The 20075-nt window shown below is 43.5% G+C and overlaps 1 protein-coding gene across 1 annotated transcript in view; it reads right to left on the reverse strand.

Annotated features, from left to right (window-relative positions):
• GRK3 (G protein-coupled receptor kinase 3) overlaps positions 1–9860 on the reverse strand; it is a 402808-nt gene extending 392948 nt beyond the window's left edge. The window contains exon 1 of the mRNA XM_069759125.1: positions 8808–9860. Within this exon, the coding sequence (XP_069615226.1) occupies positions 8808–8920 (113 nt within the window). The 5' untranslated portion in view covers positions 8921–9860. The remainder of the gene's footprint in view (positions 1–8807) is intronic.
• Between the last annotated feature and the right edge of the window lie 10215 nt (positions 9861–20075).

Here is a 20075-nt window from a genome sequence, read left to right on the forward strand (position 1 = left end):
TCCACTGATTGTGATTCCGAACGAATACGAAGGAAATCCTGAAAGCACAACCTATTCTACATAAATCGGATCACGAGCACTGACTCAAGTCTATGGGTGCGTGAAAAACATCCGACTGTAGTTGGAGAACATCCTAGAGCAGCCCAGTTATGGTGGACTCAAACAATGGAGAAGATGGAGAAATCTTGTTCTCCATCTTCTCATCAGAGAGACTCGGAACACAATAAGCGGACACGCTGATCAGAATTTGAGCAAAGTTTCATTACCATAATTGATCCAATTCTCTCACATGACAAATAACAGACATAATACACTGTAGTAGAAAAGCATTACAGAAAAAAAATCAAATTATGACAATTAAGTCTTATAGTCGATACAACCTAACGAAACAAAAAAATATATATACGGTATATATATTTAGGGTGTCATAATTTTAGAGAATCAATAATTCCTTTTAAAGGGAACCTGACAGCACTTTTACCATGCACACACGCTGCGATATGGATACAAGCATTGGATCTGCATAAATGTGTTTGTAATTAGAGTTTTAGTAACTTTTGATTTAGGTTTAATACACGGACTGCTGCGCCCACAAGGACACTGAAGGCGGACCAAATGCTTGTTTTCTCTACTGAATGCTCTCCAGTACTTCCTCCTCTGCTCTTGTTGGATGGCGGACCATCCAACCATGAGCCAACCACAACCATCAATCAAATGCACTTCAGAGTTAGTGCCCATCTCCAATCCACCTTTGGGTGCGCCAGTCACTACTTCAAAGTAAAAGGTATGAAGATCTGCAGTTCCACTAAGGGCAATTCCAACTCCAAAACATTTTGTGGACTCAATCAAAATCAAAGGCCTCTAAATACTGGAAAGGACCAGATACAGGATACCTACCAGACCATCGACATACAGAGAACAATCAATGTGGATTTATGCAAGCAACTTTCCACCCTGTGTTAGCATTAGTGTAAGAAACCTTCGCGAACTAGATTGTCATCCACATCTCTCAACCTTCATGTCTTAACATGTCAAAATAACTATCTTGCAAACTTCTAGGATCACCACTGAAGCCCATCTCCTGCTTCCACCTGTCCATAGATACAAGTATCCAATACCAGATGGCATCATGAGGCTCATCCCCCTCCATGGCTTTTTAGTTGTTGTAGCACCCTCTCTTATCATATGCAGTCCTAGGCCATTGAGATAATGCTGTCAGTGTATATGTCAGTGCTGTCACAAATAGCAACGATATCGTTAACAATATCGTTATGTGTGAAGGTACCTTTAGACAATACCCATCAGCCCAGTCTTCAGCAATCAGCAGAAAAATAGGCTTGATTGTATGCAACACATTTCCCCACAAATGCAAACTAGTAGTAGTTATGACAGTCCAACCCCAACCCCATAAAGTTTATACATTTAAAAGATGTACCGTATATACTCTAGTATAAGCCGACCCGAGTATAAGCCGACCCCCCTAATTTTGCCACAAAAAAATGGGAAAACTTAATGACTCGAGTATAAGCCTAGGGTGGGAAATGCAGCAGCTACCGGTAAATGTCAAAAGTAAAAATAGATACCAATAAAAGTAAAATTAATTGAGACATCAGTAGGTTAAGTGTTTTTGAATGTCCATATTGAATCAGGAGCCCCATATAATGCTCCATAAAGTTTATGATGGCCCCATAAGATGCTCCATATTAAAATATGCCCCATATAATCCTGCATAAAGGTTGATAATGGCCCCATAAGATGCTCCATAGACACATTTGCCCAATATAATGTTGCACAAATGTTGATTACGGACCCATAAGATGCTCCATAAAGATATTTGCCCCATATAGTGCTGCACAAACCTTGATTATAGCCCCATAAGATGCTCCATACAGACACTTGCCCCACATAATGCTCCACAAACGTTATGGCCCCATACAATGCTCCACAAACGTTATGGCCCCGTATAGTGCTGCACAAATGTTATGGCCACATACAGACACTTGCCCCATATAGTGCTGCACAAACGTTATTGCCCCAGAAGATGCTCCATACAGACACTTGCCCCATATAGTGCTGCACAAACATTATGGCCCAATAGATTCTCCATACAGACACTTGCCCCTTTTGCTGTTGCTGCGATAAAAAAAAAAAAAAAAAAAAAAAATCACATACTCACCTCTCCGTCGCTCAGGCCCGCGGCACTTTCAATATTCAACTGTCTTCGTTCCGGCGCCGCTCCATCTTCAGCGTCTTCTGCACTGACGTTCAGGCAGAGGGCGCGCACTAACCACGTCACCGCGCCCTCTGACCTGAGAGTTACTGCCGAAGACGCTGAAAAAGGAACGGCGCCCAAAACGGGGAGCAGGTGAATATCGCACAGCGCAATGCTCCCCATTATACTCACCTGCTCCTGGCACTGTGCAGTCCCTGCTTCCCCACAGCTTCTTCCTGTACTGAGCGGTCACCGTTACCGCTCATAAGGCTACTTTCACACTTCCGTCAAAGTGCCTACGTCGCAATGCGTCGTTTTGGAGAAAAAACGCATCCTGCGACGCATTGCAACGTATGGCCACACGTCGCATCCGTCTTTCAATGGATGAGTCGTGCTTTGGCAGACCGCCGGCACAAAAAAAAAACGTTCCATGCGCGGCCGGAACTCCGCCCCTTTCTCCCCGGACATTACAATGGGGCAGCGGATGCATTGAAAAAAAAAAAAACTGCATCCGCTGCCCCCATTGTTCATTTATTTCACAAAGTCCGTCGGTACGTCGGGCCCACTTCTGTCGGTACGGGGCCTTCGCCATGCGTCGGCCCGACGTACAGACGGACGTTGTGAAATAAATGAACAACGGGGGCAGCGGATGCAGTTTTTCCAACGCATCCGCTGCCCCATTGTAATGTCCGGGGAGGAGGGGCGGAGTTCCGGCGCACGACAGATGCGACGTGTGGCCATACGTTGCAATGAGTCACTAATGCAAGTCTATGGAGAAAAAAATGCATCCTGCAGGCAAGAAATCTGCAATGTGTGCACATAGCATTACAGTCTTCTCTGGAGGTGTGCACTTTCAATCTTCCCTCCCAAACACTGCCAATCACAGCTCTACAGCTAATCTAACAGTCTCAAAAGCTGTTGAGCTGTGATTGGCAGCATCTGAGAGGAAGCACTGAAAGCAGACAGTCCCAGAGGGAAAAAAAACAAACAACAACAACTCTGAAGAAACTCCGAGTTGGTCTTAAAGGAGAGATTTCACATACTGTGCTTCAAAAGCAACAAATGTGTATATCTGTACAATGAAGCGATGAATAGCAAACCACAAAGACAATGAGGGGAGCTCAGGGCTTTTACAAAGTACTGAACTCAAATGTTTTAATAGAGTGACAGGTCGTCTTTAACCTCTTAACGACCATTGATGCGCTTTTTAATGGCGGCAGATAAGGGTAGTTATTCCTCAGCGCTGCTTTTTAACGGCCTTAGGAAATAAGGGTATAGCACCCCAGTGTTGGAAAATCTCGGGGGTCTCGGCTGCTGGCTGTGACGGCTAGTTTTGAGGGCAAATGCTCACTACTCGAGTATCGTGGCTCCTCCCAAGTTTTTTTTTGCCTTGTCACCACATTTTTGCAGCCGGCATCCTGTGGAAGGGACCCTACTCCATGATCTGCCTCACCGGACCCGCAGCATCACACCTTGGGACTGCAGTATTGCCTCACTTCTGCTGCTGCCGGCATCCCGAGGAGGGGACCATGCCTTCTGTGACCCCGCTGTACCACTGCCGGCCCTCAGGTAAGATACCTTAAATTCGCACAATAAGACACATCCCCATCTTATACAAATCTTTTTTCTGCCATTTTCCACCTCAAAATTTGGGGTGCGTCTTATAAGTCTGTAAACTACGGTGATTGTTTCTGTGTGATGGTGCAATATTTTAGCAATATTTTGGTTTTGTTTTTTTTTTACATATGCCCACTATATTAAAATACATGGGGTATGTATGCCACAGTAGGAATTGCATCTCGTCGATCTGAGTACACTTGCTTTTATAAGCCTTAGCTAAATCAGATATGATGTCCATCTACTGTTTATAACAATTGTGCAATATTACAGAAAAACAAACGCTGCCCATGTACAGTAGTGCTGGCTTTAAAGGGGCCGTGATCAGCATGTAGAAAACATTGAGCCCACTCAGACGACTTGTTAAGAGACCCCAGCAGCGGACCTTGTGTCTGCATGACTTTAAATAAACAAGAATTATTAAAAAGTCATGTACTGGCACTGGTTCTGAACAAAATAAAGCACATTAATATTTTCTTTTTTTCCAAGATCTGATTAGAAAATGGAAGCAAACAACTGAAAGCCAGCAGCAATATGGTCTTTGCCCCCGTCTTCATACACGTCCCAGCCTGCATTTGTGAGGTCAGTGCTGTTGCTCTCTGGATGTAAGCACATTACATGCAGGGTAACAGCCGAGTTCCTGTCACACGGAGGCAGTTCCTGTAAGAATGGAGACTACTTTTATCTGATGTGAAGTGACAGGAAAGTACAATCAATTGCGTCCATTACATACATACTAGGTCACATTAACAATAGGACACATGACGCAGATTGGTTGTTTTCATAAGACTTCTGAAATATTAAATATTTCTACATAGAAATAACATTGGCATAATAGCAACCTCAGTGTATACATTCACAACAGACTGGATTATTGGGCCTTGTTCACACAAGGTTTAAAGCCTGGGATTTTCAGTGCAAACTGCAAAACAATTGCAAAGCCCAGAACAATAGTATGGATGGGGTTTCCGCCATGTGTGAATAAACGAACAATTATACAGATACAAAACCTTGCCAACGTTCAGTACTAGTGCCCTAGAAAGTGACAGAAGGCACACAGGGGAGGAGGCTGCACGTGCCCTTTATACACCCTGTGCAGTCCATCTGTATCTTCATCAGGGTTGACAACTTGACTTTTTTTTCTGGATGGCTTATCAAAAAAACCACAAGAGATATTTTTACAGACACATTGGAATACCATAATTAATCATTGTTATTATATGATATATGAAAACATCAGCTGCATTCACTGTGAACTAAAATTATGTTAATTGGTGAAAAAAATCCATACCAGCTTCTTTAGCTTTAAAAAAAAATAAATAAATAAAAAAACTCATACGAACACTTTAATTTTTTTTTTTTTTTTAAAACACAGATATGGCGAAAACGTGCCCACTTTGTATGGACGATGCTGAAATTTCTGGACAGGTCGACAATTCTGAGCTTCTTAGGGCCTCGTGCACATGGCAGAATCGTGTACATTGAAGCCATAGATCAGCACAATCACCCCATGGGTTACTGTGTGGTGCCGCTGTGTATTGGAGAGCTTGTTTCTTAGCATCCATGTCTTCAAGGAAGAATAGTTCAGCAAGTCAGATTCTTGTAATTAATTAAGAGAAGGGGGAAAATTGGGCCATATGACTGAATTAGGGCTTCATACAACAGAAAGGCAGAAAGGTTGTATGGAGCCATTTTACTGGATCAGTCAACAGATCAGGTGAAACGGAGAAAAAAAAAAAAGTTTAGGTCAAGAGGGCAAAAAAACCAAGAACCATCCTGGTTTAAAGAATATAATGATTCTGAGGGATTTCAGTTAGATTTCCATATACTAAGGTCGGATACAACTGGGGCTCTTCAGATCTGCCTCAGAGGCTCCATTCAGAGCAAAATATAATTTTTTTTATTTATTTACACACATCATACAGACACATTATATATACACATACATCATACACACACACACACACAAGATAGCTGCTAGTTACAGTAATTAGCTATGGCAGATTTCCTCGTTCCATTGGCAGCTGTAATTCTGGTGTTGTCATATCAATAGACGTTCTCCCTCGTACATAGGCCTTAGCAGGTTCTGCACAGTTCTTCCTTTTGTGGTGACTTTTGCAGATCTAGGCCCTTCTTCCAACAAGCACAGCTTCTCCATATCTCCATCGCATGTTACTCAGAAGAGAAATTAGGGGTCATTGATAATAGCCAGGCAGAGGTCAGAGCGTTGGCGCAGTACGAGCCGTTTTTTATAAATTCAAGGGCTGGCCAATATTTTTAATAGACAATGAAGGGATCAATGGAACCTCTTTCTCCGGCTGCCTATTCACAAGCAACGCATGCTGTGCAACCACCTGCAGACGAGAGGGCTGCATCTGCCATAGACTGGAAATACAGGGTTGCATTTATGGGGAACATACCCTATTATTTATCTGACCAAATGATCACAAAAAAAGTAATTGTGATATGATGCATTTACGGTAACTACAATAGGTACAGAGTTATCCCATAACAGCAGTGCCAACGAACGAACACTTATTTTTTAGGAAGTTTCATTCCAATTGTTGCAAATATTTACAAATATTTATCTTTTATTGTGACCTTAAATTTGAAGAAAATGAATAGTTAGGGTATGCGGGTCGGACGCTGTGTACTTGTGCATCGTCCAACCCGCAGCGTCCAGCTGTTAGAGCATAGTGGAAATTTCACCCGTGTATTGGAAGCGGTGATTCCGCACGGTTCAGTGAACACATGCGGAATCACCTGCGTTCAATAGCCGGCAGCGCTTTGGATACAGCGGACATGCACTGTGACCAAAGCACTGCCAATTCCTGATCGTCTGCAGACAATAAGTAAACGCTGCTGTGGGTTGGACACTGTGTACTTCTGCAGCGTCCAGATGTCACAGCATAGTGGACGGGATTACAAGAAATTTCCTGTCCACTATGCATCCAGAGACACCCGTGGAGACTGACATGTGGCGCGTCTTTCCAGACCGTAACAGAGCAGGAAGCAATGAGGAAACTGAATTCTCTGCAACCCATCAGATCCATCTCCATTACTGGGAAGGGGAATGGCTGGGACCCTCCACCATCTCACTTTATTATGCCATTATCACTGCTCATGAATTAGGATATTAGATATACACATATTCCCACTTCTGTAATACTATAACGTTGAGGCCAGAAATTAACAGAATACTGTATGCTTAGGTTTCTATATGAATTATACGCAGCACCAAGTCACAGAAAATCACGAAATCAGTAACATAAATGGATATCTAGGCTATGTTCCCAAGATGAGTTTCACGCTGTAGAATTTCTGCACCTATTACTCAAATTAGGCTACTTGCGTTTTTTAATTGTGTTTTTGATGCTGCATTTTTTTTGTCTCTTTTTGTGTGTGTCAATCTTTAAATAAAGCTGCTTTATTTTTTGAAACTTCCTGGTTTTCTGGTTTTGACAAAATGTTATTAATATACCTAGGTGCGGATTAAATAAATTTTTTATGCATTTCCGCTGCGGAAACGCATGTATGTTTTTTACCTGTGGCTATTCGGCATTTAATTCAAGTCTACGGGGAAAATCCACACAGAAAACGTGGCATACCCACAAGAGAAATTGACATGCTGCATATTTGAAACGCGAACCGCAGGTCAGTTTACACAGAGTAAGATAAAAGCACAGTGAGCATAAGGTTTCTATAAATCTCATCCACTTTGCTAGAACAGTAAGACGTTGCGTTTTAGAAGCAGCAAAGATACACGGTGAAATATGCACCAAAAGCTCATGGTGGGAACGAAACCTAAGAGTATGCTCCCACGGTTAGTAAATGCTATGGGTTGGACACTGCGTACATCAGCAGCATCTAGATGTTACATACAGCATTCACGAAACCCCCTGCCCACTATGCGTCCAGAGACACCCACGGCTTCCCTGCGGAGACGGACATGCAGCGCATCTTTCCAGACCACAGCATGTCTATTTATCTTGCGGAGACGCTCAGTCTCAGCAAGATAAATATCACCCATACAGTATATTGGGCGTGGTGATTCCGCACAGTTCAATGAACACATGCGGAATCACCTGCGTTCAAAAGCCGGCAGCGCTTTGGACACAGCAGACATGTGCTGCATCCAAAGCGCTGCCGATTACTGACCGTGGGGATGTAGCCTTAGGGTATGCACACATGATCGGTAAACACTAAGGGTTGGATGCTGCGTAGCCTTTGGGTACGCGCAGACGATCGGTAAACACTAAGGGTTGGACGCTGTGTACTTGTGCAGCGTCAAACCCGCAGCATCCAGCTGTTACAGCGTAGTGGATGGAATTTCAAGAAATCCTATGCCCACTATGTGTCCACAGATGCCCTCAGTGACTGACATGCGGCACGTCTCTCCAGACCACAGCATGTCAATTCAAGATAAATCTCACCAATAGAGTGTATTGGACTTGGTGAATCCATATGGTTCAGTTAACACATGCGGCTTCACCTGCGTTCAATGGCAGCGCTTTGGATGCAACGGACATGTGCTGCATCCGCGATATATGGACTGTCCGAGGGTCTCCTGAACCAAACGCAACAGCCTCATCTGACATGGTTGAGTTTGGATAGAGACAATAAGCCAGTCCATACATCTCGGACCTTAGTTAGACCGTGATAGTCTTAGGTGCAGTTGGCCTAATATCCAGATCTAATAAGATACGAGTTCAATTTTTTTAGAAGTCAGGTTACAGGAATTTCCAAAAAGACAGGCCGCAGGAGAAAAATTAGGTGACATTGGCTTGCTGACTCCTGAGATTTCTCTAATGCTGCTTACAGCTATGGTCGCCGTGATAGTGTTAGTATAAAAAAAAAAAAAACCCTAAATGTTAATTAGAAATCTTACCGTATCTGATGCCTCCATCAGATTTCGAGCTCATTGACAACCACAGAAGCGCGGCTCCCCAATGCCACCCTCACCAGGCCCCCAATTTACCTCGGTTCAGGTAGGACAATCTTCTTACTGGCCCTGGCTGCCGGGGTTGACTTGCTCTTCTCCATAGCCATTAGATAGCTCACATCCGCCAGCACTGCCTCTAGGTCCGCCATGCTTGCAGATAGTTGAAGTTACAGATCCGCCAAAACCTAACCACACACAGTTTCTAGTGGTCGGTGAGTCACGTAGCAGCACAAACGTCAAAATATCCAGAAAAATGAAAATAAATTAATGAGAAAAATAAAAATTCCTCTTTTTCAATTTCTAAAATCTAAACACTGCGATATCCAGAGGAGGAGATCAGGCCCAGCGAGGACAGGAAAGTAAAAGCAATAATGGGGGTTAACGGTAATCCGGGGGTCACCTAAGTTCCCTACTAGGATCCACAAGGAGAAAAGGTACATACAGAAAGGGCCAATGACTAGAACGGATCTTCACGTGGAACGGGATCCAGTTTGTGATCACCGGCAGCCAGTATGTGGCTCACTCCCGCAATGCCAGTCTGTATGGAGTCTGTCACTGCAATCTAGGCTCTGCATGCAGTGGGCACAGCACTGGATGGCTGCTGAGGCGATCAGGCGGCGGTTCCTACACCATGCCCAGCAATTCCTCTGGCCAACATGGTGCAGATGTTGAGCACAGCAATGGCACAATGTCTTCTATTTCCAGGGCTCGGCTTCCACACAGCTCTGACATCCACTGACTGCTAAGTGTAAGAGCCACCATGACACAGGGAAGCAGGGGATGTGTCTGCAGCAATGGCAGTCACCACAGTGTGCTGCAGCTTCCTCTTCCAGCAGCCTCCATTGCTGAACGTGGGCACAGAGCAGCAGATCAGGGGGCTTGTGACAGAACAAAGCCGCCTCAATTCATTCCATCCACCACCATATAGGAAACCCCCAGGGAAGGGGCAAGCTCCCCTCCGGTGCCAGCTGCTGTCCCACCCCACACACCTCCAGTGGCCACTGTGCCCAGGGCTCCTCTCCTTGTGTGCAGGGCTGTATTACCATGAGCAGAGAAGCTGTGATGTCTGTTACTTCCTCTCCTGTGTGTGATAGCAGCGAGGACTGCAGGAAACCCTGGTGCCGGATCCTCTGCCTGTGCCGGATCCGGATCCACCCTCTGTGCTCACGTTACGGAACTTAATAATGAGCAAGAATCATAATAGTCATAAAAAACAATGCCCAGCGGTGCCCTGAGGTAAATGCTCTTGAAAACTGCTACACAAAATATACAGTTGGCACAAAAATAGGCATTAAAGTGGGTATTAGTTATAGAATTAAAGTACTTTGGAGCCATTTTTCTCTCAGAGCAAATAAACAGGAGGGGATGTCTCTCATGAGAATCAGTTCACTCCAGACTAGTCCAAATGGGTGCTGGGCATTAAAACTGGCATTAAAATGATCACCAAAGTGGGTATCCAAGGGTGTTATTAAATAGTTCAGTGAGTTTGGGTCCGTTTTCTCACGCTGCAAACACAGAGGCTGTGTGCACACGTTGCTGATTTTTCGCGATAAAAACGCTATAAAACCGCAAAAAAACAGCATACAATAAGCATCCCATCATTTAGAATGAATTCCGCATGTTTTGTGCACATGATGCGGTTTTTTTTCAGCGAAAAAAAACGCATCGCGGTAAAAAACGCAGCATGTTCATTAATTTTGCGGGTTTTTTGCGGATTTCCCACTACAAAATGCATTGATTGGGAAATGTCCGGAAAAAAACGCGGCAAAAACGCATGCAGATTTCTTGCAGAAAATTGCACATAGCCGGAATGGGAAGTCCTGCTTCAGAATTCGCTCACTGCAGGCTGGCCCAAATGGGATCTGGGCATCAAAGCTGGCACTGACATGGTGAGACGGTCACTTTTCACTGACATTAATCAGTAAGTCCGGAGGCACACTAATGATTTTAAAATTGGTCCTATTTTGTAACTGAAAAGTCGGACGAGTGTCATGCGAGTATAATACGATTTTTAACACCTATTATATGATTTACATCCAATTTACATGCAAATGCGATCCGAGTGCAATGCGATTTTAACATGAGTTTTTACACAGAGCAGTTCTCTGTGTAATTTACACATCGTTTTCCAAGGAAATGTTCTTCAAGCTATACATATAGCATATATATATTATATATATATATATATATTTGTTTATATATATATATATATATATATATATATATATATATATATACAGAGAGATAGATTAGAAAAATATACAGACATAGATAGATGCAACAACAAATATATCATAATCTACTATATGATTGTCTAAGGGTCACTTCCGTCTTTTTGTCTGTCTGTCCTTCTGTCACGGATATTCATTGGTGCGGCCTCTGTCTGTCATGGAATCCAAGTCGTTGTTTGGTCTCACCAGCTGTCTGTCATGGCTGCCGCGACCAATCAGCGACGGCCACAGTCCGATTAGTCCCTCCCTACTCCCCTGCAGTCAGTGCCCGGCGCTCGCTCCATACTCCCCGCAGTCAGCGCCCGCTCCATACTCCCCGCAGTCAGTGCCCGGCGCCTGCTCCATACTCCCCTCCAGTCACCGCTCACACAGGGTTAATGCCAGCGGTAACGGACCGCGTTATGCCGTGGGTAACTCACTCCGTTACCGCCGCTATTAACCCTGTGTGACCAAGTTTTTACTATTGATGCTGCCTATGCAGCATCAATAGTAAAAAGATCTAATGTTAAAAATAATTTAAAAAAACCAAAAAACCTGCTATTCTCACCTTCCGTAGTCCGACGATGCGCTCCCGCCAGCTTCCGGTCCCAGAGATGGTTTGCGAAATTACCCAGGAGACTTAGCGGTAAGTGATCTGGGTAATTTCGCAATGCATCCTGGGAACGCAAGATGGCGCCAACCGCGTGCATCGCCAGAGGTTCGCTGGATCTATGCTGGATCCCGCCGGGTGAGTATATAACCATTTTTAATTTTAATTATTTTTTTTAACAGGGATATGGTGCCCACACTGCTAAATACTACGTGGGCTGTGTTAGATACCGCGTGGCTGCTATATACTACCTGGCCAGTGTTAGTGTTACTATGTGGGCTGTGTTCTATACTGCGTGGGCTGTGCTATATATTACGTGGCCAGTGTTATATACTGTGTGGGCTGCGTTATATACTACATGGCTGCTATATACTATGTGGGCAGTGTTATATACTACGTGGCTGTGTTCTTTACTGCGTGCTATATACTACATGGCCACTGTTAGATACTATTTGGGCTGTGCTATATATTACGTGGGCTGTGTTATATATTACGTGGCCAATGTTACATACTGCGTGGCTGCTATATACTGCGTGGCTGCTATATACTGTGTGGGCTGTGTTATATACTACGTGGGCTGTGTTATTCACTGCGTGGCCTATATTAACGCATTGGGTATTCTACAATATGTATGTATGTATATAGCAGCCACATGGTATATACCACAGGCCACGCAGTACTCCTATATACTGCGTGGCCTGTGCTATATACTATGTGGCTGCTATATACATACATATTCTAGAATACCGGATGCGTTAGAATCGGGCCACCATCTAGTATATATATGTATATATGTGTGAGTGAGATATTTAATTAGGGCTTTGTGTGTGTAGTTGACTGTTCATGTTTTTTTTAGTAAATACATTTCTTTTGTAAATAAAAAGGCGTGGGATCCCCCATGTCCTTTGAAAAGTCCACAAATCATCTGCCAGGCACAGTAAAATCACAGCAAGAGTCGACAGAATAGAATAGGTAGAACAGATATATACACATAGAATAGATAGATATAAAGATGTCAGTCAATATATATAATTAGTACAGTGTGTGTGCAGCTTACTGTACATGTATTTAAAGGGAACCTCTCACCCCCAAAATCGAAGATGAGCTAAGCCCACCAGCATCAGTGGCTTATCTACAGCATTCTGTAATGCTGTAGATAAGCCCCCGATGTATCCTGAAAGATGAGAAAAAGAGGTTAGATTATACCCAGGGGCGTTCCCGCTGCGGTCCGGGTACGATGGGCGTCGCGGTCCAGCCCCTGATGCTGGTGGGCCTAGCTCACCTTCGATTTTGGGGGTGACAGGTTCCCTTTAATTAATAAATGATTATTTTTCGGCAAAAAATGGTGTGGGCTCCCATGTAAATTTCCAAATCAGCAGAGGGAAAGCCGATGGCTGGAGGCCTGTGTTTATAGCCTTTGAAGGTGGTAATACCCATGGAGCTTCCCAGGCTATTAATATCAGCTCACAGCTGTATACTTAGCCTTTACTAGTAGTCATGAGCGAGTACACTCGTTGCTCGGGTGATCTCCGAGCATTTGTTAGTGCTCGGAGATTTAGTTTTCCTCACCTTAGTTGCATGATTTACAGCTGATAGACAGCTTGAATACATGTGGGGATTCCCTAGAAACCAGGCAACCCCCACAGGTACTCAGGCAGGCTAGCAGCCATAAATCATGCAGCTGTGTCAACAAAAACTAAATCTCTGAGCAGTTACAAATACTCAGAGATCACCCAAGCGTGCTCGGGAAAACCCGAGCATCGAGTACACTCGCTCATCACTATTTACCAGCTACTAAGATAGTGGACCCCCTCCAAAAATGATGTAGGGTCCTCCTATAATTAATAACCAGGAATGGCTAGGCAGCCATCTGCGGGCTGATGTTAATAGCCTAGGAAGGGGACTTCTAGATTAAAAACATCAGCTCTAAGCTGCCCTCAAAATGGTGCATCCATATGATGCACCAAATCTGGCACTTAGCCTCACTCTTCCCACTTGCCCTGGTGCTGTGGCAAGTGGGGTGATAGTTGCGAGTGTTGATGTCTCCTTTGCGTGAATGCGATACGATTTCCGATTACAGTCGCAGCATGCTGCAATTTTTTTCCTGTCCGATCATGATCCATTCCGAGCTGGATAAAAAAATGGCAGATGAACACACAATAATAGAATAATATTGGTTTTTTAATCGTATTGCATTTGTCCGATTTCATTGCAAGTGGGAATGAGCACTTACTGGTATTTTTAAATGGTTAAATCACGTTGGGCCATTGATCTCACTTTGCCAATACACAAAAGGTCATTGCCCACATCAAATTCAGTTCACTCCTGGCTAGTCCAAATGGGCTCTGGGCATAAGATGTGGAGTCAAACTTGGCATATGACCATTTTTAACTGATTTAATTAGCCAACTGATGATTATAAAGGGACACTGTAATGCCTGCTGCAGCGCAGTAGCACACAACCTCCACCAGGGGGTGCAGGTGAAGGAAACAGGTACGCTCACAGTGAAATCACAGAGCAGCAGGCAGGAGCCACAAGGTGGCGAAAGAGTAGTCAGACGAAACCAGGTCAGCAATAGGGAGTGAACGAAGTACCAGAGGTCACAGCAATGCTTGTCAGAAACAAGCCAAAGAAGTCAGAGCCTATCGGGAGCAGGAAAGCCAGAGACACAAGACAGAAAAACAGGTCAGAGGACAAGCCAAGTCAAATATCAAGGGGTCAGAAACGGGGAGCAAGTACTACAACGAGCGAAGTCACAGGAGAACACAGGAACAGGACCTAGGTAAATGGGCAGAGGACAAATCATGGTATAATGGGGTCAGCTGCTCAAGCCAGAGACATGAACTATAATTGACACTGCTTGCAGGTAACAGCGGACTGAAATAGCCAGACAGATCCCAAAACAAGGCAGAGAAGATTAACCCTCGCATGACCATCCCAGGGAGAAAAATAATCAGAAACAAACCCCGGACTGGATCATGACAGACACCTTTCTTTGCTTTGGGCCACTGATTGCACATTGTCTTCACACAGATATTGATGCCATGCATCAGAATTAATTCACTTCTTGTCGGGCTAAACAGGTCCCTGGCAGTATAGCTGTCTTTGATGTGGGCAGACTTTTTACTAATTAGAATAAGAAACCAGCGTTTTTAAAGGTTTAAATGATGTTGGGTCACTGATCTCGGACTGCCAATAACCAGACCATGTAGCCGCACATCAAATTAAGTACACTCCAGGCTGTCCATATATATTCTGGACATTAAAGTTGGCATAAAAGTGGGCAAGGAAACACTTTATACTGATTTATATAAGTAATTGGTGAATTCAAGGAGTTAAATTATTTGAGGCTTCTGATCTTGCACTGCAGACACACAGGCGGTGAAGCCTCACATCAAATTTAGCTCATGCTAAGCTGGCCCAAACGGCTTTTAAATTGGCATCAAAGTGGGCCAGACACCACTTTTTACTAATTTGAATAAGTAATTGGAAGGGTTGGGCCATTGATCTTACACTGCCAAGACACAGAAGGGGATGCCCGGCAGCAAAATAATTTCACTCAGGGCAGGCCCAAACATGTTCTGTGCATTACAGCTGGCATTAAAGTGGGCAGACAGCCAGTCTTCACTGATTCAAAGAAATAACTGGTGTTTTTAAAAGGCTAATTGCCTTTGGGCCACAAGTATAACACTGCCAAAACAAAGAAGGGGATTTTCCCATTAAGATTCAGTTCACAACAGGCCCACGCCAAGGTGCTCTGACCATAAAACCTGGCGTTGAAATGGCCCCTTTTCAGTGATTTGAATAAGTAATTGATGTCTTAAAAGGGTTAAATGACTTTGGGTCACAAATATCACACTACCAACAAGCAGACCAGGATGCCCTGTTTCAGGTTTAGTTCACACTAGAGTGGGCCATGTGAGCTTTGGGCATAATAGCTGGCATCAAAATGGGCAGATTGCCACTTTTAACCGATTTGAATACGTGATGTATTAATAAGGTTAAATGAGTTTGGTCCATAAATACCACATTGAAGTCATACAAACAGGGATGCCATGAATTATGCAAAGTTCACTTCAGGCTGTCAGAATAGGTTGTGGGCATAAAACTGGACAAACGTCAACGTTTTACAATGCCACAATACAGGAGATGTCATGCATAAGATACATTTCACTGCAGAGCAGAAGATTTTCCTTCTAAAGTTGAGATGAGAAACATCCACAGAGAAAAAGGAAGATGTGTTTTTAGTATCCACAACAGAATCACAATGAAAACCCGAGTAATCTACACAGAACTTTATCGATAAAGTTTTACCACAGCTGAGTAACAGCAAATTTCCAAAAGAAAGCAGCTTCATTTCAAACATGACATACCAAAAGGAGACAGAAACCTCTCCTTAAAAAACACAATAAAGCGTATCTAAAAAAAAAAAAAAAAAATGCACTTAAAAAAGCAATGAAAAATGCAAGTACCCTAATTTTCCTACAGTTCCAGCTGAATGGATGGGATTTTCAGAGATCTCACGTCCACTGTGCTTTTCTGTATTTTTACTTAATGTAAACTGACCTGTGGTGCGTGTTTCAAATCCGCAGCATGTCAACTTCTCTTGTGGGTACGCTGCGTTTTCTCTGCGGATTTTCCCTAGAAACTTGTATTAGATATGGAAAATCAGCAGGTAAAAAAAAGCAGATGCCTGAGCGTTACTGCTGTGCAAACGCATCAAAAACACATATAATCCTTATATATTATTTCTAACCACTCTTTTTCGGTGATTACTTTGTATCTCCATTCATACTGCACCCACACACAGATGATACACCATTTGAAAGGTAAACTTGCCCCCTTCAACAAGAAAATAGCCAAACAAACCACACATCCATGATGTAATCACAAAATACAGTTTAAATATTAATTTTCATAAACTGGCAGTAAGGTAAAATGCAGGTGGCACCTCACTACCCCAAAGCACACTACCACAAAGCTGCTTACAGACATCACAAACAAATCCTAACATTTGCCTTGGGGGCATTCCAGCTTGCCAAACTCCTTGCCCAGTCAATTTCAGGCACATTGGAAGATTGCACACTTCATTGCAGGTGAGTCACACATGCAAACACATTTGCAAACACATTTGTAAACACATTTGTAAACATGCACTGCCTATTCAATTGCACACTTGCTCCATTTATACTCCACCGACACACACAAATGATACACCATTTCAAAGGTCAAATTACCTGCAGGTGGCATTTGTCTTGGGGTCTTTCCAGGTTGCCGAAGTGCTTGCCCAGCCTATTTCAGGCAAATTCCAGGATTGCACACTTCACTGCAGGTGAGTCACATATGCAAACACATTTGCAAACATGCACTACTTTTTCAGTGATTACTTTGCCCCACACACTCAAATGGTGAGTCACATATGTAAACACAATTGTAAACATGCACTGCTTTTTTGGTGATTACTTCGCCCCACACAAACATTTGAAAGGTAAACTCGCCCCTTTCAGCAACAAAAGACACAAACAAATCACACATCCATAATTTGATCAATAAATACAGTTTAAACATTCATTTTCAGAAACCTGCAGAAAAAAATATTAACCTGCAGGTGGCACCACAACCTCTAGACTTTTTTTGCCCCTACTTATCAAACCAATTTGTTGTATTACCTATGTACATATATAAGTGCCTCTCTGTGTTCATCATCTCATTAAATACATTAACATTTAACCAGCTCAATTTTCCTGAAATTGCCCACGCCCCGGACAACCAATGTGCGAAAATTTTGCATAGGCCAACTAGTCCAAAATGGAAAAAAAAACACTGAACAGAAGCCAAGGTCAAACGGTATCCAGAGTGATGCTGCTGCCTCATAATAGTGAATTGATCCCTCAGGGTTTAATCTGAATCAAGTCACTAGGAGATTAAGATGGAAACCCCGATGTATGTGCTTAGCACAGGATAAATGTCACCCAAAATGTTCCCAATAAAAGCTTCAACTCAATTCACAAAAAATTCCCTACGTTACTGCTAGTACCAAAGCTCGGGAAAAGCGCTATGGGTCCTCACCCCCCCAAAAAATCCAGGAAATTCTGCGCTCCCAAATTCAAATGCCCGTCTCTCATCTGAGCTCCATATTGTGCATAAACCACATTTAGGGTCCACATGATTGGCATTTCTGTAGCGATGCGAGCCTGTTTAATTTGCGTTTGCATGTCTCCAGAAGCGGGGATCTCACCGGATCTGAACGCAGTTGAGCCCGGCTGGGAACGCAGTCTCAGTGACCGGAGGTAACGTCACCACCGGTCACTGACGCTGCACTCTCAGCAGCTCATTCACCAGTGGTTCTCAGCCTGGAAGGTCGCATCTTGGCACCGTCCAGGTTGAAAACTAATTATCCCCCAGGCATGGATTATGGCGTGGGACAGAACGACTGACAGATGAGGAATCAGATTGTTATTTATTTTTGTGGAATTAGGCATTAGGTGAATATAACTGTTTGTTATCTGTAAATAAAGATGGAAAAGCGTGTTTTGTTTTATTTCTAATAAAATACTTTATTCTGGCTGTGTCTTTATTTACCATATAACTATAGGATTAGAAATGGATAGGTGTCTTATAGACGTTTCTCCATTACTAAGCAGTGGGCTTGATGTCCCCTGACAACACAAAGGTGACATCAACCCTACAAATATGAACCCCACTTGCCACCGCTACAGGGCAAGTGGGAAGAGCCAGGCAAAGCGCCTGAATTGGCGTATCTATTAGATGTGCTTTTTCTGGTGCGGTTGCGGGCTGCTATTTTTAGACTGGGGTCAATATCCTTGGCCCCTTACCTGCCTGAGAATACCAGCCCTGTTGTGAATTCCGCTCTTGGGCTCCCTCCGGTGGTTGTAAGTGGCACTTTTGTGAGTTCTGCTCTTGGGCTCCCTGTTGTGGTTTCAAGTGGTATGGCTGCTCCTTGGAGTTAGCTGTCTTCAGCTGCCTCCACTTATCGTCTCTTCTGCTCGGCTATTTAGGCCTGGCTTTTCCTTCACCCAGTGCCACTTGTAAATTGTTCCTGGTTGGATTCACATCTCTTTGGAGTTCCCTGTTATCCTGACCAGTTCAGCAAAGCTAAGTTTTTGCTTGCTCTTTTCTGTCCATAGATTGTGGACTTATCGATTCTGTGCTTTCTATGTTTGTCCAGCTTATCAGTGTGAATTAATTCTGTCTTGCTGGAAGCTCTGGGAGTCAGATTTGCCCTCCACACCTTTAGTCAGGTGTGGAGATTTTTTTGTAAACTCTGCATGGATTTTTGTAGTGTTTTATACTGACCGCACAGTATTCCATCCTGTCCTATCTATTTAGCTAGACTGGCCTCATGTGCTCATCCTGGTTTCATTCTGTGTATGTCTTTTCCCTCTCCACTCACAGTCATTATTTGTGGGGGGCTAATCTATCCTTTGGGGATTTTCTCTGAGGCAAGATAGCTTTCCTGCTTCTTTCTTTAGGGGTAGTTAGCTCTTAGGCTGTGACGAGATGCCTAGGGAGAGTTAGGAGCACTCCACGGCTACTTCTAGTGTTGTGTTGAGCTTAGGGACTGCGGTCAGTACAGTTACCACTTCCTTCAGAGCTCGTTCCATGTTGCTCCTAGACCACCGTATCATAACATTACAAGTGGCCAAAAATGAATTAAATGCATCTCAAAAGAAGGAAAAGAAAGTTCTGAACCATTTTTTTTTCTGTGCTCTGGTTTGTCTTTTTTTTTCCTCTTGATATCTGGGTGGTTCAGGATATATGCTTTGGCATGGATGTTCAGAGTTTGTTTTCTCGTGTGGATCAACTTGCTGCAAGAGTACAGAGTATCCAGGACTATGTTGTCCAGACTCCGGCTTTAGAGCCTAGAATTCCTACTCCTGATTTGTTTTTTGGGGACAGATCCAAGTTTTTGAACTTTAAAAATAACTGCAAATTGTTTTTTGCTTTGAAACCCCGTTCTTTTGGTGATCCCATTCAGCAAGTAAAAATCATCATATCCTTGCTGCGTGGTGACCCTCAAGACTGGGCTTTTTCTCTTGAAACAGGGAATCCGGCATTATTGAATGTAGATGCATTTTTTCAAGCGCTCGGATTATTGTATGACAAACCTAATTCTGTGGATCATGCAGAAAAAACCATGTTGGCCTTGTGTCAAGGTCAGGAAGCGGCAGAGTTATACTGCCAGAAATTTAGAAAATGGTCTGTGCTCACTAAATGGAATGAAGAGGCTCTGGCTGCTATTTTCAGAAAAGGTCTTTCTGAAACCCTTAAAGATGTTATGGTGGGCTTTCCTACGCCTGCCGGTTTGAGCGAATCTATGTCTCTAGCCATTCAGATTGATCGGCATCTGCGCGAGCGCAAAGCTGTGCACCATATGGCAGTATCCTCTGAGCAAAGTCCTGAACCTATGCAATGTGATAGGATTTTGACTAGAATAGAACGGCAGTAATTCAGACGTCAGAA

Source organism: Ranitomeya imitator, chromosome 1 (assembly GCF_032444005.1).
Source record: "Ranitomeya imitator isolate aRanImi1 chromosome 1, aRanImi1.pri, whole genome shotgun sequence".
Lineage (NCBI taxonomy): Eukaryota > Metazoa > Chordata > Amphibia > Anura > Dendrobatidae > Ranitomeya > Ranitomeya imitator.